This window comes from Eretmochelys imbricata, chromosome 25 (assembly GCF_965152235.1).
Source record: "Eretmochelys imbricata isolate rEreImb1 chromosome 25, rEreImb1.hap1, whole genome shotgun sequence".
NCBI classification, from domain to species: domain Eukaryota; kingdom Metazoa; phylum Chordata; order Testudines; family Cheloniidae; genus Eretmochelys; species Eretmochelys imbricata.
In genome coordinates this window covers 15,311,253-15,338,632 of record NC_135596.1, presented here as the reverse complement: position 1 = coordinate 15,338,632, position 27,380 = coordinate 15,311,253, and the positions used below count along the sequence as shown (strand labels likewise).

Genomic DNA, 27,380 nt, shown 5'->3' with positions numbered 1-27,380 from the left:
CACCTTCCCGTCTCCCCTCTCCCCCTTCCCCTCGCTGATTGGCTGACGAAGCTGTCGGTGTTTGGGGCTGCTGCCACTCACCGGGCAGAATGCCGCCCCCCCCAGCACTGATTGGCCGGTTGGGAGTGAAGCCCCGCCCAGCGCCTACGGCAGCGCGGGGGACCCAAGAGGCCGCGGCGGCAGCAGCAGCAGCAGCGCGGGGACCCAGCGGGGCAGCGCGGGGCCGAGCCGGTGAGTGGGAGCCCCCCGCGGGGGGAGGGGCGCGCCCAGCCCGAATGGGGGGGTCCCCCTGGGTGCCCCGCCCCCCAGCCACGAATGGGAGGGGGTCCCCCTGGCTGCCCCGCCCCCCAGCCCCGAATGGGGGGAGTCCCCCTGGCTGCCCCCCAGCCCTGAATTGGGGGGGGTCATCCCCCTCAGTATCGTATTGGGGAGGTGCTGGCTGCCCCCTGTTGCTGGAGGGGAGGACCCCCCAGGGGTAACCTCCCCCAACTGCAGAGGAGCTGGGCGAGTAATTGCCCCGGGGCACAGGTGTAACCACAGCCCCTCTGGGGAACGGGAGGGACGGTCTAGTTCCCCCCCCCCGCAGCGCCCTGTGGGGCTCAGAGCCCCTGACCAGCTTCGGGGGCGGCCGGCAGCCTGCTGTGGGGCATCCTCCTCACTGGCCCAGCAGCCCCAGCTGTCACCTAGGTCCCTGCCTGGACGGCCCCCTCGTTCCCCAGGGCGCTGGTGCCTCTGCTCTCGGCTCAGGTCCCCTCCCAGAGGATGCTAAGGGCTGAGAGGGGGAGCAGCACCCACAAGGATTTGATACCGTCATGGCAAGCCCCTTCTCCGTGGGTGGGGTAGTTGCGCCCTGTCCCAGCGCTCTGCTGTCAGGGGAAAACCTGAAACCTTCTCCCTTCCATTCCTGAGTTACATGGGACCCTGAAGTGTGGGTTAGGGGTCTTCCTGGTGCACCCCTTTGCCCCCCTCATTGTGGGACAAGGCCCCCCTGAATTAGCTTTGTGATATTGTGTAAATATTCCTTTCACCCTCTTCATTGGTGCCCTGTGTTAGTGGACAGCGCTGGCTTGTGGGTTAGAGGGATCTGGTCACTGGCTCTGTCAGCCTGGAGCATGCAAGCTCCGATCTGTTTGATGGTGTCTTTCTGGTGGTGGAAAAGCATCTTAGTGTGCATTTGGGGGATACTTTGCAATGTTTCCCAACCACCCTCTCTTCCCTCTCTTTTTGTCTTTGGGTCAATGATCAGGTGATAAGCTGCATAGTATTTTTCAACTTCCTGTCAAATTTGGCAATCATAGATTTCATAGATATTAAGGTCAGAAGGGACCATTATGATCATCTAGTCTGACCTCCTGCACAATGCAGGCCACCAAATCTCACCCACCCACTCCTGCAATAAACCTCTCACCTATGTCTGAGCTATTGAAGTCCTCAAATCATGGTTTAAAGACTTCAAGGTGCAGACAATCCTCCAGCAAGTGACCCGTGCCCCATGCTGCAGAGGAAGGTGAAAAACCCCCAGAGCCTCTTCCAATCTGCCTTGGAGGAAAATTCCTTCCTGACTCCAAATATGGCGATCAGCTGAACCCTGAGCATGTGGGCAAGACTCACCAGCCAGATACCCAGGAAAGAATTCTCTGTAGTAACTCAGATCCCACCCCATCTAACATCCCATCACAGGCCATTGGGCCTATTTACCATGAATAGTTAAAGATCAATCGAAGGGTAAAGCTGAGTTACTGTGCTGGTCAGCTGACCAACAACTAGGAATAATTTCTTAGTGGACTTCTCAGATGCAGTGTATTCAGAGGAGATATTGAGCAAATATCTCCTTTTAATATTGACTTGATATAATTCTGTTTTCTCTTCCCTTCCCCCATGATCTTCTGATGGTAAAAGGCCTACTTGCTATTCCTGTTCTTGCCACCATCAAGTTTCTGCACAAACAATATGTGTTCAAGGGGCACAGTTTCCCTGTGAATATCACGTTTAACACTTTAGAACCAAATCTGAAAATACAATACATATGATACAGAAATCTTCTGCATCAGGTGTTTGTTCCTTAAATATGATCATCTCAAGGCTCTGTTCAAGCCAAATATTCCTTCAGATATGTGTTTCCAGACCACTAGATAAGTGCATTTTTGTAAGCTGAAATAACTGTGGGAAGAATATGGGGTTGGATGTTGTTGCTCAGGGATAGATACAAGAGGGCTAGAAAGTAACACATGGAGTACTGAGCACTCTGAATCTCTCCTCCCTTATCCCACTCCAGTTTAGCCACTGCCCTGGCTCTGCCTCCAAACATGGAAGTGGGAAAACATGCTCAAACTAGTCTTAAAGGTGGAACAAAAAAACAACAACAAAAAGCAGAATATGTTGGAAAGGGTCATGTAAGTTAATCAGTGCCATTTTATAGTTCTGCTGAATATGCCAAGTACTACACTAAAGGTGTACTAATTACTGCTATTATATTATAAAATGTCAAGCTTCTGCACTATACAATTGCTCTCTTGGGTAGCGCTGAGGGTTTAAAGATGGCAGTGAAGTTAATGAATGCAGTTGCACAGGAATATGCTAGTCAGCTAGCTAAAAAATGTGGGTTGAAGTTCATCCTCACTTGGAAGATAAGGTTGCATCCTTGTGCTTCACAGCCTCTTAATATGCAAGGCTTTTTCTGGAGGTTGTTTTACCAACCACACAAACACCCCACGGGCAATTTGGAATGTTTTGGAAACATGCTTTATTATTTATTTTTTTTAAATGGCTGAAGTGATGAGGGGAACCGGAGGTATCTATAGTCAGTGAGTGTGACAAAATAATGGAGAGAAGAGAGTCTGTATTGTAAGGGTTTCTAGAGGACTGGTATGACTCACCCATGATCTAAAAGTGAATGCAGTTAAAAATGACCCAATCGGAAAATGTTGGCCTATTTTCTATGTTTAACAAAGTGGCCACTGAATTTAGTTGCCTGGTTTGAAACACCAGAGCTGGATTGTCGGAGGCACAGCGTATCTGCACATCTCATTGACTTCAGCTGGAATTGTGGGTGCTTGACATTTTTCTGGAAATCAGCCATTCACACTGAACCCCCCCCCCCCAACCTTCAGATTTTGGTCTTATTGTCTTGCAGTCTCTCTCAATTAGATCTCCCTCAGTATTCCCCTTTACTTCAGCAGGAACTCTGTATACAGAATGACTGGGTCCTTGGGGCAGAGAGAGCACCAGCTTTGAGGTCTTGCTGGCTCCAGGCCAGTTTCACAGCCTCTGCCACGGTAGCATCTTTGTACAGCCATTGTGAACAGCTGCTGCAATGTACTGACTTAGGCAGGGCCAGGGCCACCTGGAGGCAAGGTGTTTCATAGATGTACTGTACCTGGCATGCGGACCTTAAGGGTTAAGAACTATACAACGCCAGGTGGCCAGTGCTGATTTGAAATGAGTGTATTGTTACCTCTTGAAGCAGATTACCATGGGCTTAGTACATACTAGGCCAAACAAATTTAGTATTAGAAAAGGTACAGGAACCAGTCACCTTTTCCTTGGCAATTCTGCTGCTAAATATACCCAACCCACCAACCCTTGAGATGTATGTCTCTTTCTCATATAAAACTGGCACTAATGCATTAATGCTGATGTAGTTAGTGCTGTCCTTCAAATTGCTGTAGAAATATTAATTGTTGCAATTCTGAAGGGAAGGTATTTTCCCTGCTTTGCAGAGAGGATGAGCAGAAGCACAGTTTGTGCAACTTTGAGTAAGTTGTTTAACCCCAAAACCCAGGCTGATTTACTTTAGACTTCTGGAGTTCCTTGCTCCCAGATCTGCTCTTAATCCATTGGACCTTGTTGTCATGCATGGCAGTCAAAATATGCGCCATTATGTCAAATTTTGGGCCTACCAAGTTGGGTGTATCTTAACAGCGTTGTACAAAGTGCTTTGGTTAGGCAGGATGGATGCTTAAGTTCACGGTAGCAACTTAATATAAGATGTGCCATAGCATGGTTAAAATGAACTGAAATAATTGGATACTTCCAGCTGAAGTTCAGACCATATATGCAACATGAAAGAGCATCACTATTGAGAAATAAGAAAAATAATGTTTCTGTTAAGGCACATCCGCTTCAGTTCTGGTTTAATGAAGTAAGACTGAGTTAATGTTTTATCATCTTGAGCTCTGACCCTCTTAAATAAAATCTGGGTTTTAAGGTAGAGGCTATAATGATCAAAGCTGTTGTACTGAAATAGCTCCGGATGAAGATTGTAAGTATTCGGACTAGCAATGCTTGTATTCCAGTCAGTAACAGGAAGGAAAGGGGAAACGCTTTGCTTTTAGCTATTGTGGGATCTGCTTGTCTAGTCCCTCACCTCCAGACTCTCTGTCTAAACCTTGTAGATTCTTTCTGCATAATACCTTTAAGATACGACCTTTCCTTTCCATCCACTCAGGGAAAGTTCTCATTCAGATTCTCAGCATCTCACAGCTTGATTAGTGCTACATTGATCAGAATGCTGCTGCCAAGATTATTCTCCCAGCCTGTTGCCTTGACCATGTCACCCCTCTCTTTGCACCCCTTCCTTGGCTCCCCCTTCTCTGTTGGTTCAAACCATAAGCTGATTGTCTTCGCTTTCAAAGCCCTTCAGAGCCTGTCCCCAAGCTACCTGTCATCTCTCAGTCACTATCGAAATGTTGACTCCTGCCTCCAGTCAGTCCACAATGGCTGCCCGCATCATCCCCCCTGTCAAATTTTTCTCCCAAAAGCCATGCAGCCACGTTCTAAGCCATTTTAATTGGAATTGATCTAAGCCTAGAACACCAAGTATTATTTATATTTACTGTAGGAACCCTAGTGATGGACCAGGTAAAAAGCAAGTGTAGGCAGAACTTTTGTGTACAGACAGCTGTGAGGATGATACTATGCCTATTAACCATGTGTCACTCTTGTAACATTTTGCCGGCCTGTGTTTTCCCTCTGTGCCATCACTGCTCACTCTAACAAACCCTCTGCCTCCTCCCAGCTAGGCGATTGGTGCCTCTTTCCCTTTCTGCATCCCATGGGCCAACAGCCTCCATCTCCTCCCCAAAACTCCTCTCTTCAGGCTAGCTTTCTGCTGCCTCCATTCCCATCCTCTGCTCGTACCTGGCTTCATGCTTAATTCACTAACAGAGATGTGATGCTGACAAGATAAATGTGAAACAAACTGATCAAGTGACTTTCCCCTTCTCCCCCAATGTCTTTTAGCTTTTGCCTCCTTGTATTGCATGTAAGCTCTGCAGGGCCAGGGGTTTGTTGACTTATGCTGCAAAGCACCATGCGTGCCTCTGAAGTTGTAAAGCCTCATTTGTTTTGTGGTAATGATTCAGGGTATGTTGAGTGAATGACCCTGGCATTACATCTGTTGGCAGCTCTGCGTCATATCTGCCTCGTGTCACCTGTGATAAATTTCCTCAACAGTGTTCTTGTCTCTGTACATTTTTGAACATCCAGTCCCTTCTGCAAAGGAAATACCCTGCACTAGGGTGGCAGGCAGGGCGACGGAAGTTCTCCCCAACTGGGGGGGAATCGACACTGTGGCCCTGCCCCCACGTTGTCCCTTCCCTCCAAGACCCTGCCCCTCGCTCCTTTTTGCCCCCTCCCCATCGCTGACCCTTACAGTCAGTAAAAAGTGATGGGGCTGTGGCCCCCAGATCCCCCCTGTTCCAGTGCCCCTGGTGGCAGGGGTGTTGTAAGTCAGGACTGAGGTCGATTGGCTGGAAAATCAATAGTGGGTAGGTTGAATTTGCCTGACCAGAGTGTTGCAGGCTTCTGGGAGACTGCTTTTTTTCCTCTCTTTTTGCTGTGAGGATAGTTGTCAGAGATAGTGTACTCCCTCACCTTGATAGTCTGGCTCCTCAGACTTCCCTAATGAATTAATTTCTCCCCCTCCCAGTTCAACAGGGTTGCTTATTTGTCTTGCAGCAAAGAACTAATCTCCAGTCTTTGGCTATAGAAGGTATTGTGGAGGAGTTCCCAGCTGCACTTTAGAGAATCAGTTGTGGTCTCTGAAGTTGCCAAGTTTTTCCATTTTGTGGAACAGGCATTCTGAGCTCAGTTCAAACCGTAGGGCCTGACAGCACTGACTAGCGCAGTTGGCTTAATTACTGGGCTTTTTAAATAAGCGTTCCCCAGTGGCCAGTGACTTTCTCTCAGTTCAAGCCAGTAGTCTAAAACCATGTAAGGAATTTTTATCTCCTTTCTTACATGTTATTGTGCTGGTTGGAATAGTATTGTCTCTTTGGGAGTAGGGGAAAACAAGCAGTGTTTGCCTGTACTTTAGAACTGGGAAAACATGTTGAACTTGAAGATACGTTTCTGGTAACGAAAGGTCCGTTCAGTGATTCATTAATGAATCACTGAAGTGTGCATTGTGCTAAAAAACATGGGTGCAAACTGCTAAATTCCATGAACTTTTCAGGCCTTATGCATCAGGGTCAAGTTTGTACATAAATCGGTGTTTGGACTGATTCTCCAATCCAAGTCAATGGAGTGAGCTTTTTCAGAACTGGCTTGACAAATGTGAAAAGCAATGTGGCTTTCATCTGAAGGAAGAATTAGGGCTAGTCTACACTGGCAACACTAAAAAACGCAACTCCACGAGGGGTGTAGCTCCCAGCGCTGGGGCACTGTTTACATTGGTGCTTTACAGCGCTGCAACTTGCTGTGCTCAGGGGGTGTTTTTTCACACCCCCGAGCAAGAAAGTTGCAGCGCTGTAAAGTGCCAGTGTAGACAAGCCCTCAGCCTCTGGAGTTTCAGCTATTACCACACCTCTTTTTCTGTCAAGCTCAATCGCTCAGTTTAACAACTGAGGCAAACCTAATCAATTGACTTTCCTGACTGATGTTGACAGGTTTCAGAGTAGCAGCCGTGTTAGTCTGTATCCGCAAAAAGAAAAGGAGGACTTGTGGCACCTTAGAGACTAATAAATAGAGACTAACAAAAATTTATTTTTTATTTATTAGTCTCTAAGGTGCCACAAGTACTCCTTTTCTTTTTCCTGACTGATGTTGAATAACTTCAGTTAAGTGTTCACTTTGTCTGGGAAAATGTGTGAAAACTCTTTTGCAAAGTGATCTCCCATTAAACTAAAATGGGGAGGAATGATCATTAGTGAGATGATGAACAAATTGAACAAGTAGGAACTAAGTAGGTATTGGTCAATGAGTGAGACCAACACTTCTGAATGGAGCTTGTATGGCCCTGTAGCGGTGGGAGCTATGTATGTAACTTTCCTTTGATCAAATTGAAATTCCACCCTGGTGTGAATTCCTACTTCAGACAGTGTTTATATTATGGTAGTGCCTAGAGGCCATAATCAGGAACAGAGTCCTGTTGTGTTCGGTGCTGTACCCTGATATAAGGGGATGTGGTTCCCTCCTTGAGAAGCTTAGTCTGAAAAACTAGTGCAAAGCAATGGGAGAAAAGGAGATGTGAACATGATACTTCTAGTAAAAACAGGTGTTAGTAGGCAAAATAGCTCATGGCAGACCATTGTAGTCGATGGCACCTGCAGCTGAGATTTTCCCAGATGGTTTCTAGTATATTTAATCTGCATAATGCAAGTGCAAGCCACGAGTTAAACGTTTTCCTCAACTGCTAACACCTGCAGCATAATCCAAACCCAGTTTACTTTGGTGTGATGTTGGATAGGTCATTAATGTACTGCAACCACTTGAGGAAGACGGCAGCCAAGGTCAGCCCTTGGAACGACCTGCTCAGAAAATTGACTGGCTCAATCTAGGGTGTGAGCACCTGGACGCTTAGAACATCAGTCCTTGCCCTTTGCCGTTCAACAGCAGAGTACTGTTCTCCTGTCTGGTGTCACTCATCTGGTCGATGTAGAGCTCAACAAAGCCATGTGTATTGTTAACCAGGACTTTACCGGCAACTCCATTGCCATGGCTACTGATACTTAGCATTGCCCCATATTCACCATGAGAAGGCCTCTGTTATGCTGCTGGCCAAGATCCATGAGAACAGCGATCTGCCTTTGTACGCAGACCTCTTCAACCACCCGCCAGCTCACCTGTCTTATAGATATCCTTTATGGTCACTTGTGCCACCACACGACATGACGGTGGAATCTGCTTGGTGCAACGAGTGATCAGTGACCACCGTCATTAATCGCTCTCTCATCACAGACCCAACCATCTGTCCACCATGTTTTGATCTGCCAAGGCACTGGTGGTCAACTTTGACCCAATTTCGAACAGGACAGGGCAGTTGCGTGGCCAACCTCTTTCAATGGGGTTTTTCTAATGACCCACAACGCAGCTGTGGTCAACTTCAGACTGTCTCATATCCTTGGCGAGTGCCCCATGGACTTATTCCAACGGCAGGCTACTATTGCTCTGCCTGGCTGTGATGACACCATCAAATGGCTGGGCACATTGCGCATATGCCCATCTAACATTGGCAATTACCTCCTGCCTTCTAAATTCCTCTGCAGCTTCAGCTGAATGCAGAATTTACAATTTCTTGATAGAAGCTAATACGGAGCCAATATGAAATATGTTGGTCTGTGCTGTGGTACCTGTATCTCGGTAGTGGGTAAAGGTAATCTGTGTCTGTGTATATACATTTATAAAGTACTTTGCAATCCTTGGGGATGAATGGCATGTGGTAGGTGTTAATTATTAGACTCCATTTTATGCTGTAAATTTGTGTTGAAAAACAAGCAGCAATTTTGTTCCATGCTCCCTTTGTCACTGGCCATCTGCCTCTGAGCTTTAATTAGAGAAGGAAATGCCTTCCAGGCCTCTGCATGCCTTGTACCTGTTCACCCTCAGACCTGCTTCTCTTGGATCAATCACAACTGTATTTCTGGGTGTTTAAAGCATATTTCTTGTGGCACAAAGCCACAGTAACTCTTAACTGCATCTGCTGGAAAAATGCAACTAATTTGAAGTGCACTGCTTGTCCTGCTGCTGTTGTGAAATGGGACGTATGCCCATGGAGATGGGATGTATGCCTCCGTCGGCCAGAGCCCTGTGGTTAGGCCACTACCTGTCAGTCAGAACGCCGTGTCCAGTGTTCTAAACCATTTCCATAGTCACCACTGGCATTCTCCAAGCTGAAAGCAAATGTTTCTTAGAAAATAACCATAGCTGACATGCAACTAGCTGACACTGCTGAACGTTTGCTTTGTAATATCTTGGCCATTCACACTGGAGTAATTGACATTCTACTAGAAATTTTAGTGTCCTGCAATAGATCTAAATTCCAGTGGGTATTTTGAGGGCAAATGTCTTTTTGGCAATGACAGGCTGCAAGCCAGCTTGTGTGTGCCGGATGCCTGGTCTTCTGCTATATTCTGACCACAGTAGTAAATGTGTAAACTGGAATGGCTAGGTCTGCTTTTATGATTGCCAGGGTGTCAGAGTGCTTAAGAGCAGCTGGGCACTGCAAAATCTGTGTGCCGCATTAGTGAAGCGGTGAATAAACATCCATGCAATGTGAGTGTCTTCGTGATCAGTGTAGGATTAGCTCTTGCCAGGGGGCCAAGAGAGAACTTGTTCTAGTTGCTGTTTTCTGCCCTCTGTACCTGTCATGCTGGCTGCCCCAGGAAAGCATGTAGCTGGGTGACAAGCTAAGGATTTCGTGTACTGTAGATCAGATTATATCAAGTCAAACTATTTGTAAGTAGGTTTAATTGAGAAGTCGGTTTAAAGGGAAACACATAGTAACCTGCAATGTAACTCTGTTACTTTGTCTCCATATCCAGAGAACTCTGGCTTAACCCTTCCTGTCATCTATTATTGCAACTTGCAGGGTATCTTGGTGAATTCATCTTTATGTGATGAGTTGTGCTATAAATTTGAAATATTTAAAAAAATAATCAATTCTTTAAATGAAAGAGCTGTTGATGCCTTAGGGTTCATGCCACAGCCCATGAAAGCACAGCGATTTAGAAAGCTTGTGATCATGTTCCCTTAGGGTTCAGTCCGGGCAATGAACTAAATTCTTCCTTGTGCAACATCTCTCCAAGTGAGTTGTCTGCATTATTTGAAGAACTTGACTCTGTTTTGCTCTTCCTTTAATCAGGGAGAGCTACCAAAACTAGCCTCTAAGAAAGCAGAACACCTGACCTGTTGAAGGGTTAATTTTACAGTTTAATTACTCTGGAGGCTGCAGTGTGCTCAAATACTCAATGAGCAAAGCTAAAGAGGTGAGTCAAACAGTGCTGCTTAATTTTTTAACATATGTAGACTGTACTGTGTATCCAGTAATGGACATGGGGCAGGCAGTTCATTTTAGCTCACATAAATCATAGAATTATAGAATATCAGGGTTGGAAGGGACCTCAGGAGGTCATCTAGTCCAACCCCCTGCTCAAAGCAGGACCAATCCCCAATTTTTGCCCCAGATCCCTAAATGGCCCCCTCAAGGATTGAACTCACAAGGCTGGGTTTAGCAGGCCAATGCTCAAACCACTGAGCTATCCCTCCCCCCATATTTCCACAATTACTAAAATACGTTTAGGATGCCTAGAAAGAATCTAGATATGTGGCTTATAAAATAGCCAGATGACACACTTGTCTGTAACACATGCATGTGGATAAATGTGACTAAGATCCAACTTCTTTTGAGGTGAAAATATATTGTGCATTTGATTGCTGACTAATGATGCAGAATCCTAATGAGTTAAATTACACCTTCCATCTGGCTAGACCATAGAGAAATTTCTCCTCTTCTGCTCCTTGAAAAATGAGAGTGGATTTCACCGGATTTTAAATTGGTTGATGTCATGATCTCTTTTTACACTCTCCTGCAGGCCGGCTAGAATCTTGTTACGGGGTGTGTGTGTGTGTTACTCACTAAATTTAGTCAGTCTTGAAGCCCACCTTGGCCAAAAGCTTTGCTTTCAGATTATAAATTCTCCTGGCCAAGGAATGTCTTCTCATTACAAATCTGTGTAGCCCCTAGCACAGTGGGGGCCCTGGTCCTTGTTTGGGGCCCCTATGTGCTACTGCAATATAAATAACACACACACATGCTGTGTAAAGTACAGCCAGCTTGCATTTGCCCAGACTGAACCCTAAGGGAATATGATCGCAAGCTTTCCAAATCGCTGTGCTTCCATGGGCTGTGGCTCTATCAAACAGGTAGTGTCTGGTGCAGAAGATACTTAGGGCTGTTTCTCTTGCTGTGAAGTGAGCGCATGGGTCATGCGTAGCTTTCTGACTAACACATTGGTCATGCATGATTACAGAGGAGCTTTGTCTGTGTCTCGCTTTACATTGGTGTTGCTGCAGTGACCAAGGGATTTTTGGGAGTGTTTTATGGCCGTGATGTGATTAAAATAGCACAATAAGAATGCTTGTTCGGTGCCTTTCATTTAAACAAAAAACAAAATAAACCAAAAAACCACCCCATTTCAGTCTAATTGAGAGAGCCTTGCAACACCTCTCTCAGATGGGCCGCTGGTGGGCCTCACCTTTCCTGTGTATAGAACAAGGGCAAAGGTGAAATGATTTGCCTAAGGGGGCACAGTGAGTGTGTCAGAGCTGGGACTGGGACCCCTCTACAGTGGAGACTAACCAAATGGGACCACTTGAGGCTCATCATGTTGGAGCAGGAATGCCTCTAGGAAAGCTCTGACCCACTCATAAAGAGGTCTAGTGCAATTTGCTGCCTCAGATAAAAGCTGCTTGCTGAGAATTTTTAAATGTATCCTTGAGTCTCTTTTTTTCATTGTAGAGAAAATATAAACTCAAAGTACAAGAGCCAAGATACTGATAGAAGTTTAGGAATTGAAATGACAATTTGTTTCGTATTTCAGGTCTTTATCTGTGGTATCCATGTGCTTCTGTAGCAAAGGTTTGGGCAACCCTTCCCTTGATGAGAGTAGTTGGAGAGCATATATCAAAGTGAGAAAAACCTTCTATGTTAAATGAGCTGCAGTGCACACATGCTTGAAACTAGTGTGAATAAACGAAATTCTGGAGACACTTATGTATTTATATTTATGCACTTAAATCATTGGCATTGTCAGAATAGTCTCTATGGAAGATGTGATGATGCATTGGATCTATCACTTTCCTAAAATAGCACCTGGCTGCTCAAGCCAGACTTCCTGAAGTTATTGCTGTGACAATTTTGTTTCCATTTTCCATGCATAGGTCTTAAATTTCAATGCGCCTTGTCCAATGTGATCTAGAAGCTCCGAATGATTGGCAACTTGGATGCTTCACTGCAAATGATGGAGTAAAACAGTTTTAGTATCTGATTCTTAGCTCCTGGAAATTATGCATGTTTTGATCTTGTCATCAAGAGCTGGGATGTTAGAAGTGGACAGAGAAGAAGTATGTTCTGGAGGAGAGCGGCAATAGACAATTTTAAAGATTCCCTAGCAAGAGTAATATAATTTACAACTGAAATCCTTTGTGGGAAGAAGTAGAACATCAAAAATTAATAGGAGGATGTCAATGACACACGTGCCGGATGGTAACAAAGACAAAAATAAATACAGGGAATAAATCTAAAAATCTCCTTTTGAACCCTTTTTGTCTCTCTATCTTGGTTCTTAGAACAGTTGAAATGCTGTGGTGCCGATTCTGGAAATTTGTCCTTTAGAACCTTCAGTACCAGTTGGAATCTTAATATGTAATATTAGCAAGCATAATGACGATTACTACTTTCCCTCCTATTAAAATATTAAGGAATAAAGATGCAATTATTATGTATTTCCACTGAAGTCAAATAGACTGGAGAATGGATCTGTTACACTGTCAATGGCTCCAAAGATTGGAGGTCTCTGAAGGTCCAACACACATCAGTGAAGGCCCAGGAAATAATAAATCAGATTCCAAAAGTGAAATTCATATTTTCTAGCTTTACAGGGGAAACAGAGTGATAACAGCCCAGTATTTAACTACAGGGAAACCACACACTTAAGGGAACATTAGAAATCAGCTGCTAAGCAGAAGTTGGCTGGTTTGTGGAGGATAAACTGTGCTGGAAACCTTTTTGGGATACTTTTAAAGTGGGTGGTTTAAGACGGGGGTTTACCAGCTGGAGGTGGCCTCTACTGCAGATCATGTTGTGTACTCCAGTGTAAGCTGGTAACAATCCCTAAATGTTCATTTCTACTCTCATGTAACCACTGCTTTGTTTTTTGTTTTGTTTTGTTTTTTATCAAAATGTAGGAGCCACAAATCTTCTGCCTAGTAAGCACGACTGGTATGGGTAATGGTGTGAAGGAAGGTCAAGTGGGTTTAAAACAGAATGGCGTGGAGCCAATTGTACCAACCCATGTTCTATCTGAGGTAAGAGCGGGCAGTTCTAGAGGGGTGTGTGTGATGGATTTGCAGGGGGAGGAGGGGAGATTTGGTTTGGCTGGCTGCTATTCCATAAAGGAAAAATAAATGACCTCTGATATGGGGAGCCCTGAAACGGCTGCAGTGCTTACAAGTATTATGCTGTACAACAGTGGCTTTCATTGAAGATTTCAAAGCACTTTACAAACATCAGTGAAATGCCTCTGGTCTCCTGCCTACCCTTTGGGAGGTAGATGGGTATCCCACTGAGTTGCAGAGAACTCGTTCCATGTCCCAGGTTGTGCATTTGGTTGCAGATCTGGAAATAGAAGCCACAAGTCTTGGTTTCCTGCCTTTGCTCTAATAACCAACATCTCCTCTTTCTGCCTTAGGTCAGCGTGTTTGCTGTGTTGTATCAGTAGTAATGAAGCTGCTGTTGTAAAAATAGGAAAAGTATTTAAAGTACTGAATAGGAAATAATATAAACGGAATCAGTGGATTTTAAATTTCATGGAAAGGTCAAACCATCTGTTCCCAATGTCCTTTTTACAAATGTAGTGTTCTGCTAAGCCTGGTGTGCCTAGGGGGGCAAAGTGAAATTCACGAGAACCTCTCTTTCCTTCATTACATTAATAATCTGGGGAAGAGAGGAGAAAACTCTGGTATGTATGAGTTTGTCCCTGGCTGGCATCAGAAAAATGATTGGGAAGCAAGAGTGTCTGAAGCAGGGTTTTTAAATGCAGTTCTAAGGAACTGGCAAAAAGGAACAAAAGTGACGCTTTGAGAACTAGTCAGTGCACGGAGAAGCTGCTTGCTCCCAACCTTCCTGGATTAGTCCCTGTGTAGGTCAGAGTTAGTGAGAATCAACAGAACAAGCCACACAATTTTGCCAACTCCAACTCTTGCTTCTCTGGGACTCTAGCAGGCTAAAGTTGGAAACGCTTCCTGAATTTTCCAGCAAGATTCTCCTGATACTCTTCCATACAACTCGGCGCTATGCTGAATTATTTAAATGGGGTTGGGAATGTTTTTTTTTCCCCGGCTGCTCACTCTGTTCCTCATCCCCTCCAAAGGCTTAGGGTAAGCCAGCTCAACACATTCTCCTGCCCTGGCTGGGATGTAGTTCAGTCTGGAGTCACTTTAAGATTGCTGTGGGTGGAGGAGAGCGGGGGAGGGAGCCAGAGTGGGGCACTGTCAGCTCCCAGCCCTCTGGGCGCTGAGGCACCACCTGGGAGTCCTACCTATGGCAGCATGTGTTGCTGCCTTTGATACTGGGCTGACCCCTTGCAGAAGTCTCATGGCAGATTGTTTGTTTGTTTGTTTGTTTTAAAGAACTCCGCAAACGTTAGCAAGGGCTGCGTGTGGCTGATACAGGCCTCGAATAAAGAAGTAATTACGGCTTGTTTTCCCCCTTACTTTATTTGTCCAGAACTTGGGCTGAAGATGAGCCCACCTCTTGCCTGCGTCTAAGGTTGGGCAGGCAGAGGTCAGAAGGTGACTACAATTGAGCAGAATTTTTGATAACGTAGCTTTTTAAAGATCTTTGGTCGAGGGGAACAGAGACAACATTACCAAGGGGTACACTCATAATTGGGCAAATCCATCTGAGAAAAAAGAGCACTTAACATATAATACATGCCATGCAAACATAAAACGTGTCTTTAAAAGCTAACATGGGCAAGACTAATCTGTGCTTTCCTGACAGTTTGTTGCCTTCAGTGTGTCAGATTTAACACTCTGGCTTGCTTTCTGCGCATGTATTATGAAAAGCAAACTGCACTCTAAATCTGAAACATGACAGGCATATAAGAAACCAAGCTATTTCCTTTGCAGTTATCTCGCAGGAGAAACTTGTCTTGCCTTATGCTTCTATGGTGTTGGGGCCAGTTTGAAATAAGGTCGTGGTGTCCCTGGAAGTGCAGGTTTAAAATAAAACCAGAAACTTGCTTTCAGTACTTAACTTAAATCAAGAGGGGGCAGTGCTTTTCACTGTAATCTTAGCAGGGAAGGGATAGGCCACCTTCTGGGTAAGAGGTCATTGACTTTGGAACTTTGTACTCTGGTAGGCTAGTTTTAATCTTTGTTCTTCAGGGTCCAGCTCAGAGCTGAATTTCTGCTTTGGAGTATCTGGCATTTTGGAGGTGGTATTTGAGTTTCCGAAGCCCTGACGCTGGTTTCCATTTGTCCTAAGTCCCTGTGAATAAAAGGCTTCATGAAAGAAACTGAGCAGTAAAGAACTGCCAGTTGCTGTTTCCCACATGTTGAAATACTGTTTAAGCAAATGTACTCCCAAGAGCCCTGAGACAGCTGTATGAATGTCTGCATTGTGCCTGGGCTTTAGCCATAAACTGTCCACCCGCACACAGCTTTTCCCTGGGTTTATACGTGCTTTGAATCCAGGCTTCCTTACCTGGTGGGTGTATAGATTAGAGCCAGGACTTCACTTTAACACAGGCTCTAACCCATCTGCTTTGCAGGGCAGGTGCAGGTTGTAACCTGGGTTCCAGAACTTGGGTGCCCATAGCCCTCCAGGGGTTAGGAAGGACAGACAAATTCTCCCATAATGCACTAGGAAAACAATTCAGAGAGCAGCTTAGTGCAGCACTAAGAACCTTGAGATAGGCGCTAGGACGTTCTGGGGCTAACCTGGGTTAGTGCTGCTCCAGCATGGATACAGCTCTACAGGTATAACTCGCGTGTTGCTTAGCAGCAGGGACAGTTTCACCCAGTGTAACTAACTCTGGTTCCCCTATCTCAGTGCCCAGACCGCTGCTGTGCAGGCATATGCTTAGTTGCTATGTACAGGAAAGTTTGTTTGCATCCCAGTCACCCAACTCTGTCCCTTCACTGAGCAATGTAATGTGTTTTGTTTTTTGTTTTTTTCCTAGGGGAGCCCGGATAAAAGGAAAGTGATCAACTCCCTGATGTCTGGTGCATTGGCTGGCGCTGTTGCAAAAACAGCAGTAGCCCCGCTAGATAGGACAAAAATCATATTTCAAGGTGAATGCTGTGAGCCCTTGAGAAAGCAGACAGCTTCTAAGAGAGCAGAGTGCCTGTTCTCCTCTGCCAGCAGAACAGCTGCTCTGTGCTCTGACGCTTTGCTCTTCCTAAACCTGCAGAAACCCTGTGTGGCTTTGACAGGCGCGTGGGACCTTTGTTTCCTGCTTGGGATAGAGGTTCTGATCCCGAAAGGTGACAATCGGCCACAAATCTGTTAGGATAATGCCCACATGTCATAGGGATATTGCCACTTACTTCCATGGTGTAGGACTGAGCCCACTGTTTCTTAGTGGAAGATGAGCGCAGCTTGTGAGTGTGGGTCTTGCATGCTCTTATCGTCCGTGGGCGTGCGGGAGGTTCTCGAAACATACAGCAGCCATGTATTGTAAGGTGTTGCAGTTAAAACTGAAGGGGGGGAGGGTAATGCCATTTTGAAGGCTTGGCGTAGTGGTTTGGGTTTCACGTCTGCTCTTCGTGAGACGGGTCAGTTTGGAGATATACATTGAAAAGTACAAAGATGCTATTGGGCTGCTTAACCTCAGGGAATAGGGGAAGGAGGGAATGGGGACATGGTGAAAATTAGACGGAAGTAAATAAACACCAGGGGTTTCCTGTAAAAGGATGGGTAAGTAGAACATATTTACTCAAACTTACATTGTTAATTATTAAGTTAAAATATTCTGGTTGTAAGTTAAATCAATTCTACAGACTGCTTCAAGAGTCAATGAAGTAGAGTCCAAAATATCTGGCTTTATACTACAAATCCCTGTTCATATCCCATATGCTAAATATGCGTAACTGAAAACCCAAGTTCAGCTGCTTTGACTAGACCATCCTCATGCATTTGATCAGAACGGGGAGCATTTTTATCATCTGTCAGATTGCAGCTATAGGCTGATAAATCCCTGTTTCAGTGCAAGAACGACCCAGGAATATTAAATATTACAAGTAAGTGTGTGTGCGTAACATGTCTAACGTAGTAGACTTTTAGAGAGGCCAAGGATTTAAATCTGGTTTGCATCTCCGATTAAATGAGTTCGATTTAATCTAATCCCTTAGATGTGATTCATTTTGAGGCGATTTGACTTGATCATCAATATCGGCTTAGCAGAGGCCCCATTCTGGAATAGCAGGGGGCTGCAGGACAGGACAGAAGTGCATCAGCAGAGCTAATGTGGGTGGGTGGGGGAGAGATCTGAGAGCTTCGATAGCTAGGGTGACTCTAGGTTGGGATAGAGAGGCATTGACAGAGTTGTGTGTAGCATAGCACCTCACTGTCTACCTCACTGGAATGAGCCCTTCACTTCCCCTGTTTAAGACTTTCCATAAGAGATCCAAACTGAGAGCTGAAGGGTGTAATGGGAGCTGGAGAATAGGGGTGAATTAGCAGCTGTTTGTACAAATCACCATTAACTTGTACAGGCCTATGTTTTATAAATAGCCAAGTTCTCTGTCTAGTTAAACTCTCTGCAGAGGAGGTGAACGATCTAATTAGAAACCACCACTTCTGGCTGATCTCTTGGCATCCAGCAGAGTTTCCTTATCTTTCTCACTGTCTGGGGGTTTTAGCTGGCAGTGGCTTTCCTATTCAGGCAGCTGGAAGCAGCCTTGGGCCATCTGGGCTACAAAAGTTCCCTTGTAAATTAGTAAGTGTGTGGCGGCCTGCTGCTGGGAGGGCAGAAGAGCTGGTTCCAGTGCAGTGGACATTTGCAATAAACAGTTTCCAGACAGCCCTCAGCAGATGAAGCTTTCTTCCTCAGCAAGCGTACGGCGCCTGCTAGTTACTGTGCGGCTGCTCACAGATCCTGTGGCCCATAAGCCAATCTCTCAGGTGAAGAGTCGAGCATATTTTAATAGATCCCTTCCACGCACAAATTACAACCGGAGGCCACCATCCTGCACAGGGCAGGACTTCAACGGGACTCCATGCAGGAGGGAGGATACCTGCCTGGAGCTCATTGCAAGATTGGGCATAATTTCTTTTCTTGCATCTGTTCAAAGTTTTGACAGCTTTCCTTTAACTGTGACATGCAAGGTATTTGGTGATGAAATTACAGGGTGTTTAAATGCTCTGTTCTAATAACACTCCTATTGCAGGTGTGAAGCCGGGCTACAACAAGACAAACAACAAAACCTTGTTTCTTTAGCAATCCAGCACCTTCTGCGGTTGCTTTCTAATTCCTGACAGATTTGTAATCCTCTCAAGGCCATGCAACAGTCACATGTGAACAAGTTTTCACTATCTTGCTCCTTTATGCAATTCATGACTTAAGAACTAGAAAAGGCTTGATAACAGCTTGCAGCTTCTGTGGTGCCCAAGTTCATCCCCATAGATTTTACTCGCTAAATTGCATGGCCGTCGGACTCTGTCTAGTTAAATGTGCAGCAAGTCCTCACACTAATGTTCTTCTCTTTTCTTTTTTTTTAGTGTCTGCAAACAGATTTTCTGCCAAGGTGAGGTGATGTCTGTCTCCTGTTGATTGTAAAGGGTTTGATTAATGGCAGGAATAGCAATAAAAGTGCTCTGTTGTATTTAACTGTCTGGCTTGAATTTTATTAGCAGTGTTTATAGCGAAGTAGCACAGAGGAAAAGATTTGTAACAGTGTAACTGATCGTGCTCTTTGGGGCAAGGCTGTCTCCATCCTACCTTTGCGCAGCACCTCGCACAGTGGCAGTCGTAGACTTGTTCTGGGCCTAGGGGTGCTGCTGTACCGCAGATAATCAGTTCTTCATTCGGTGGCACCCTGGGCTCCATCTTGCTGGGCATAATGTGGTATTGCATCTTTCCCCCACCCAATGTGATCACTCAGCCAGCAGTGGGATTCTTTAAAAGATTATTGCACAGTCGAGTTTGGGTGGACATCCCTCCCTGTGGTTTGTAGAGTGCTTTATGATGTATGTGCTAGGTTGATGCTACAGATAGCGCATGCTAATATTTATAATCCCCCAAACCTTCTGCGCTGTAATGAGTCTATTGATTTGGGTTGAAAAGTGGTCTGTGCAGACATCACTCCAGCCCTGGAAGAGGAAACTAAAAGGCATGTCGTCTTTAAACCGCTCTGAGCCCTTTGGCTCTTTCCAGCTTTGCTTGTGTCCAATTCTCTTTTAAAAGATGCTTTTCCTATCTGAGAGATGCTGATGCTCTTGTTCTGTGTATTCGGGGCACAGCCCAAAGGAGGGAATGTAAATAGCGACTGTCTTCCCACCTCATTGTGGTTGGGGGCCCAAGGGAAGCCGTCTTGCTGGGACTTGCTTCCTCCCGCTGGAGACGTTCTGGCTCCATCCTAGGTGAAGAGTGGGAAGCGTTGTCTCCTCTCACCTTCGACCCCGTTTTCATTTTCTGTTGATTGCAGGAAGCCTATAGGCTGATCTATCGCACCTACCTCAATGACGGCTTCTTGAGCCTGTGGCGTGGGAACTCGGCCACGATGGTCCGGGTGATCCCATATGCTGCCATCCAGTTCTGTGCGCACGAAGAGTACAAGCAACTCCTGGGAAGCTACTACGGCTTTCATGGAAAGTAAGATGCCGCCGGTGTTGAGCCTAGTCGTAGGAGCAGAGTCTGACTGTTGGGGTGAGAGGGGTTGTATGGACTGGAGGCCTGTGGGAATTAGGATTGTTATGTAGGTGACGGGTGCCTCTAGGCTGTGGGAACCTATCGCTGCTCAGCTGAACGCTGTACTGGTGGAGAGCCCAGGATAGTGGGCAGCTGTGTAGAGCACTGTGGGGCAGGAGCTAAGCAATGTGGGGTGTCCCTGCTGCCTAGAGTCTGCATTGTGTCCCAGGCCGATTCCCTCTGGTTGATAAGATCCTGCCTTCTAGAGGGGTGAGCAAGGAGTGGCCCAGATAGCATTTGGGGTTAGCACTGCCAAGAGAAGCAACGGGACGCAGCCTCCCCAGAGCGCTGAAAACCAAACACCCTGCACTTTAGTGCATGGCCTCTTACTCCCCTCTCCATGCTGTAGTGCAGATGTGTCTGAAAGACCCAAATCAGGCTTGCTGCAGCCCCCAGCCTGTCACCAGCACCAAGCTCCCCTCTGCCCCCTCCCAGTATAAGTAGCTGCTGGAAGCCAGCTCAGTGTAGCTGTGGGAGGAAGCCTAAGAAAAAGTACCATCCTTATTCTGTGCAGGTGTGATCGGTTTGGTTTTGTCTCCCTTTCGTTTTTAGAACGTTGACTCCTTTGCCCAGATTCATTGCTGGCTCACTGGCAGGAACAACAGCTGCCATGTTAACCTACCCTTTGGACCTGGTGCGAGCTCGAATGGCTGTCACGCCGAAGGAGATGTAAGTGGCTAATGGGAATGGGTGTAAGCATCCGGGGTGGAGGTGGATGGTTTTGAAGGTCACATGATTTTTAATCCATCTTTCCGGCTCGTGCCTTGTTCTAAGCTTTTGGTGTAACTCTGGGTTTGGTGACTCAGCCTTGGGAATCGGCAAGTCTGACATATGCCAGTGACCTTTCTTCTCCAGAAGGAGATTAATAGATTCCAAGGCCATCTACTCTGACCTCCTGCGTAACACAGGCCAGAGACTTCCGCACAAGGTCAGTATTCAAATAGTGATCAGCTCACAAGTGAGAGGTACCTTGTGTGCTGGTTTGGGACAAAGAGGCCAGTTTGACACTGCTCCTTCAGGAGAGGCCCAACCGGATGCCCTCTGCTAGGTCAACAGGTCATGGACAAATGACAAAGCCAGCTCTTTTCAATAGCTTTATTGTAAAACTGCATCTTAATCAAGTCCCTTCTGAGCTCCCCATCGTACGCTCAGAGCTAAATGTTGGTGGATTTCTCCAGCTGAGCAAGCAGGTTACCTGTGGGTCCCCCTGAGAGTCAGGTTGGAAGCATTACTGCCTGCACACAAAGGCCATTGGTAATGTCTGGGGTCTGTGTTTCTACAGGTACAGCAATATCCTCCATGTCTTCATCCGAATCTCCCGGGAGGAGGGGCTGAAGACCTTGTACAGGGGCTTTGCGCCCACCATCCTTGGGGTGATCCCGTACGCCGGGCTTAGCTTCTTCACCTACGAGTCGCTGAAGAAACTGCATGCAGGTAAAGCGCACCCTGGGTCAGAATGCTGACATCCTGGTGACGGCAGCTCAGGCTGGCAGCAGAACTGCTTCTCAGAGCTTTAGCACTTGGTCATAAAAGGTTTAAAGCTGCCTCCCCGATCCTGCACCAAAGGACGTCTCCTCTCTCCTCACCTCTGTTGGACTGGGAAGCAGCAGGATGTGGTACATCGTGCCCATTTTCTAGCTGGATAAACTGACACTCAAGGGCTTGCGTAGGGTCACACTGCTAGCGGAAGAGAACCCAGGATTCCTGACGCCCTCTCTACTGTATTGGCCATTAGACCATGTAACTTTGTAGTTATGCAGTTACTCCAGGAAGCAATTTATACACTGCCTCTTCCTCCCTCTTTCCCAGATCACAGTGGGAGAGCCCAGCCATACCCCCTGGAACGTCTCGCGTTTGGCGCCTGTGCAGGCTTGATCGGCCAGTCGGCCTCCTACCCTCTGGACGTGGTGCGTCGGCGAATGCAGACGGCCGGAGTCATGGGACACGTGTACGGTTCCATCCTACCCACCATGCGAGAGATTATAAGAGAAGAGGGACTAATCCGAGGCTTGTACAAAGGACTCAGCATGAACTGGGTCAAAGGTCCAATCGCAGTGGGAATAAGTTTCACAACCTTTGACCTTACCCAGATCCTTCTCCGTAAATTACAGATCAGCACTAATATTGAAAGGTAGTGGCTTCATTTCCAAAGTATTACAGGGGAGAAGTACTCTGTGTGTGTCTAGCAAACACTAGCATTGTCCCATTTTATTAGTGCTACCCCCTGCTGCTGAGATTTTACTTCTTGTTTTTGTTTGTTTTTTAATGAGCCTCCCAGTTATCCCCAAACCCAGACATGCAATTAACCTTCACCAAATGGAATTCTCCCTGTGGTTCTGGGTGACAGCAGAGCTGCCTTCTCTAGGGTAGCTGCCTCCGTCTTGTGTTTAACTCTTCGATACACGCTAAGCTATTGCTGACTTCTCTCCTGGGCTCATTGGGTTGATGAGGTGGTGTGAAGGGGACGCCAGTCTTCCTGGATGGAGCTGGAAATCCGGGAGGTGAAAGCTGTTCCAGCTACGCAGTTCTTAGTAACTACACATCGGTAAGCACCCTAGCAAGCAGTATTTCAGTCGGTCTGCAATGAACTTCACATGTGAGTTGAGAGGGTTAATAGCCTTTGAAATGGAACATCCAGGATTTAAGTTTTTTATTTAAAAATAATTTTTTACTCCAGAATTTGGATGTGTGCTCTGGCTGGAAGTGTGGAAGTGTTCCTTCCTTCAGATATCATTTGTTCTGGTTTTACTTTGTGTTGAACAAAACATTATAATGTCCCTCTATAAAATTAGCAAAGACTCTGGAGTTAGATCAACTTTCAATCTGGAATTCCTGTGCCTGCCATCAGCACTGCCTGGATTCAGTCGAAACAGTGTTGCTTTCAGACTACTTTAAAAACCCCTCTATCCGGAGTTGTTGTATTTTTAAACACAGCATTTTCGGAAGGATTTAGCAAATTGCAGTATTAAGACTGGAGATTAAGAGGGGGAAGTGTTACACACTCAAAGTTTTTAATGAATTATATCCTTCATTATTGTGGTTGCTGCTTAAACTGCAATGTGAGAATAAACTCCGGGGTGGGTGTCAGCACACCTATGAATAACCTATCAAGGTGGCTGTTTTTAATGGGTTCAACCTCATCTTTGTCTAAAGCTGTCGGCCCTGCTTTGGAACACCCTCGGTGTGCGCACTCCGTAGGTCATGTCACCTCAGCTGATTAACTTTGATTCCATTAGCTTATTCTAGAATTGTACTGGACCAACTTGGCTCATAGAAAATAAACTCAGTTTACCAAGAGTAATGTAATTGTCACCCATTGGGAATCATGCCAGGTGTGCCAGTCCTTCCCAGCTGCAAGTGTGAAATGAACCGTAAGGCACCTTTTGAGTGTGACAGTTCAACGCTGATAATATTTTGGGAACAGAGCACTGAGAGACTTGGAAGGGCGAGTGGCTTTATTTTAAACTTGGAGCACAAGAGAGGAGGAAGAAATTGTCCAGCCATCTCTAATGACCCCAATGTCTCCCCGCTCCCAAGCAGTATACCCCTCAAACACACCTTTCCATGTGGCAGGACTGCTGCTTGTGTGGAACAGAAATGGAGCAGAGTGTGTAACTAGGTTGTATTTAAAATCTGTCCCTTCCAGACACTAAATGTTCATTATTGTTGCTCAAACCTTGTATCAAGAGTTCATTCGCCAAAATGAAGATAATCGCAATTGGTAAAATTAAACCCGTCTTTTTTTTTTTTTTTAATAGTCTTTGCACTCATTCACTCTTTGGAGCAGAACCTGCCTCTAATGCCAAATATTTTCCTAGTGATTAATGACAAGCACCTACTCTGGCCCTGGGTTCTTAATCCTCTCGTGAGATTGGCCAGAGAGTCTAGATGCTGGAGTACTGGTGTGCGCGTTCTTCCGCTAGAAAGAGTAGCATCAGTATTGTGCTAACAGCCGGTGCCCAGATGGGACATGACCTCTGTGAGATGTCTGACGCTTCCGGCTTGAAGAGAATATCCAGTGTAAACTCAAAGTCTCTGGTCACATCGTCGAAGTACAACGTAATTCAATTTTTAAAAGATTTTTAAGAAACTGGAAACGCTTGTGACAGATGAGACAAACGAGCCCTAAAAGAACAGCCCTTGCCATTGGTGGGAGGGGAGTCCAGCCAGCATCCGGTGCGTGAAGTTCTTTATATTGGTGGCACGCACCTTTGCAAGAACTCTGACGCTTTCCTTTCCCCAGTGGGGGAAAAGCTGGTTACTTCTCTTTGTCCCCATTATATGATGGGGGGAGGGGAGGGAGTATCAAGCTGGCAGCATGACTCCCTGAGTGGAGATACCATACCAGTGGCATGTGTGGTGTTGTCCAAGGTACGTCTAATCGCTATCAGGCTCTCGATGTGCGGAGGCTTCCTGTGTGGTGGGTGCATCATCGAGTGCATGGGAGCTGTGTGCACGCAAGAGGAGACTGGTTTCCCTTGTCTGCACTATGGTCAGGGTTAGACCGCATCCTGGTGGGCAGTGAAGTAACCACTAGAGGGGGTCACCCAGCTCTGCAGATAGTGAATGAGCTGCACCTGCCGTTTGAAGGTGGACTCTCATTTAGGGGCCTGATCCTGTGTGCTGAAGCCCCTCAGCCCACCACTGCAGTCAGTAGCAGCGGAGCGTGCTCGGTTCCTTGTAGGACCCTGACTCTCTGGCGAAAGGGGATGCATTTGCGGGGAAAGCCCCAGACTCAGGGATGGAACTGAGTTGGGAGCATGAGTCCTTCTGAGACATCTTCCCTGCGTCAATAGTCTTCCCCCTCAACCCATTGTATTAAATATGAGCACTGGTCTGAAGAGAGACTGGAACCAAGAAGTCCTGATGGGCTGTAGCCTTCAGTCACATAACTCCTGGGGGTGCCTACTTGGATAGGAGTGAGACCAGTGCCAGGGTGGTGATTCTTCTGTCTAGAAGCCTGGGGTATCTGTACCAAAAACTCCAAGGAGAGACGTGAGACTCTAAGGAAGTGCCGGTGTGGAAGTGCTGGACCCAGAGGGGTGAATGGGTGGGGGTTTTTTGTTAGCGCTGCAGCTAATTTAAAAATCTCTTTTAGACAAACCTTTTTACTGACTGTGTTTGTTTAGTCCAGAAGCAGACCTGATTTCAGTCTAATTATGTTAGCAGTTGTCTTTGGTTTCTTGAACAAAAGAGTTCTTAAAATAACTCTCTCTGTCTGTCTGTGCGTGTGTGCGCTGTGTACGTTTTAAGTAGCTGGTTTCCCCCTGTTGGGATGTACAAGGGGGAAACCCAAAACTCTTAATTCTTTTACTTTCTTGCATGAATTAAAACTTGTTCCAAATCTGCTGCCTGAAATGAGGGACCCTGAAGCTCCTCTAGCATGCTGGGTAGGAGGGGACAGTGCTACTGTGTGTAATGGAATGACCTTCAGTTTGCTTCAGGAATCTCCCACGAGTATGTTCTGTATCCCTCCAAAAAGGAGACAAGTCCCGTGTAAATCTTCTCTCTTCCCCTCCCATTTCTCTGGAATTGTTGACCATCTGATCCCAAATTATGTGACTCTCTCTTAAAATGGTCAGCTGTCTTACTATGATAATTAGCAGCCAAACACTATTAACTTGCATTTCCTTCTCTTCTGCTCCCCTCTACCATGGTCTAGTGCCCTGGGTCCACCCCTGGCCATTCGGGGAAGGCAGGTCTGATGGAGAATAGCTAAACTGGCATAAGTGCAAGATTGATGTTGGGTTCCCAGAACAGTCCAGCATCAGAACCCTCCTTGTCGAATGCAGGGGTGAGAGCTTTCATTTCTAACGAGGATTAGATACCAGGGATGTGTGTTCCTTTGGAAAGTCCTCGAGTATCGTTTGTCCGGTGTGATTCCTTCCCTTTTTCCCACTGGATGTGAAATGGCAGCTCCTCCCAGTGCCTAGTTCTTTGGCTGTGTGAACTGGTTGTTGCCTGGGTGGAGTTCTGAGGGCCAGGTAAGGGGCACTGGTGTGGGAAGCTGGGGAGGCTTTCCAGCAGAGGGTCAAGACAAAACTTACCCATTTGGTGCAGACCCCTTGCTGCTGCTGGGAGCCCTCACTGATCCCTGGACACATGCCCCAAGCAGTCTTCTCCTTGTTCTCCAGGAACACATGGCCGCAGGGCCTGAGAGTGCCAATACAGCTTTGGGATGGGAAGACAGGCCAGCAGCAACCAAGGTGGAAGGCAGATCTCTGTGCGTGCAGAGGACTTTGACGGGGAAAGGGGAATGTTGAGGAGCCTTGGCACGTGTAAGAATTAACCATCAGTGGAAGTCACGGGGATGATGGTCCCTGCGAGGCAGGCAGTGGAGTGGGAATATCCACTGAAACTTTCATGGTATATTTTTTAGAAGCCCAGTCCAGCAGCTGGTCTGAGGAAATGCTGGTACATCTGTAACTCCACCTGACCTCCATGGGCCTGGCAGTGCTTAAGCATTACAGGTCTTGCACTGTGGTTGCTTTAACACAGAAGCAGTCAGTGCATTTCAGAAGAAACTTTTTTAACAAGTGCTTGATAAATGGACTGTGGTGCTACCATGCAATCTGAGAAGTCTCTGGCATCCGGCATCAGTGGGTACAGCATTGGTGGCAAAGGGGAAGCGAAATATTGGAGATCATAGAATCCTAGAATATCAGGGTTGGAAGGAACCTCAGGAGGCCATCTAGTCCAACCCCCTGCTCAAAGCAGGACCAATCCCCAACTAAATCATCCCAGCCAGGGCTTTGTCAAGCCTGACCTTAAAAACTTCTAAGGAAGGAGATTCCACCACCTCCCTAGGTAACGCATTCCAGTGTTTCACCACCCTCCTAGTGAAAAAAGTGTTTCCTAATATCCAAACTAAACCTCCCCCACTGCAACTTGAGACCATTACTCCTTGTTCTGTTATCTGCTACCACTGAGAACGGTCTAGATCCATCCTCTTTGGCACCCCCTTTCAGGTAGTTGAAATCAGCTATCAAATGCCCCCTCATTCTTCTCTTCCGCAGGCTAAATAACCCCAGTTCCCTCAGCCTCTATTGTTTTCGATGCAACTTTTACTCATCTCTTATGATTTATGAGGAAATACCTGAATGTAGTTACTTAATTCTTATACTAGGGCTAATGTGGTATGTTTTGGGCTCAGTCCATGGCTTGGAGCCAGAAATGGAAAAGACTTGATTTATAAAAAGGTTTTTTCATTGCAATGTCTGGTTCCTCCTACCCACCCTGTACCCTTTAATGCCACGTTATGCAGGGACTCTTGTTGACTGTCTATGCACGGAGAACAAATGCCTTTTGTAAAGATGTTCTCACCCATTAATGTGTGTCAAACCTGACTGCTTTCCTTGGGTCTGGAGTTCTATTTTAATGCAGTGATGACACTGTTATATAATGTTTATATATATATTTTAAAATTTGTGCCAAGAGAGGAGTATATTTAATAAAAAATTAACTGGC

The 27,380-nt window shown here is 46.2% G+C and overlaps 1 protein-coding gene across 1 annotated transcript; it reads left to right on the top strand.

The window, feature by feature from the left end:
- The first annotated feature begins 154 nt into the window (after positions 1-154).
- Positions 155-27,380, top strand: SLC25A42 (solute carrier family 25 member 42). The gene is made up of 8 exons (XM_077842077.1): positions 155-231; positions 13,186-13,305; positions 16,185-16,296; positions 18,725-18,750; positions 19,651-19,817; positions 20,466-20,582; positions 21,196-21,347; positions 21,723-27,380. Exons 2-8 carry the CDS (start codon positions 13,222-13,224, stop codon positions 22,046-22,048), a joined length of 984 nt encoding a protein of 327 aa, XP_077698203.1. The 5' UTR covers positions 155-231; positions 13,186-13,221; the 3' UTR covers positions 22,049-27,380.

What these genes read in the sequence shown, in the direction of transcription:
- SLC25A42 (XM_077842077.1), top strand. Translation starts at nt 13,222, where the DNA reads ATGGGTAATGGTGTGAAGGAAGGTCAAGTGGGTTTAAAACAGAATGGC. An exon ending in CAAACAGATTTTCTGCCAAG is followed by an intron (nt 18,751 to 19,650) that starts GTGAGGTGATGT and finishes TGTTGATTGCAG; the next exon opens with GAAGCCTATAGGCTGATCTA. An exon ending in GCTGTCACGCCGAAGGAGAT is followed by an intron (nt 20,583 to 21,195) that starts GTAAGTGGCTAA and finishes GTGTTTCTACAG; the next exon opens with GTACAGCAATATCCTCCATG.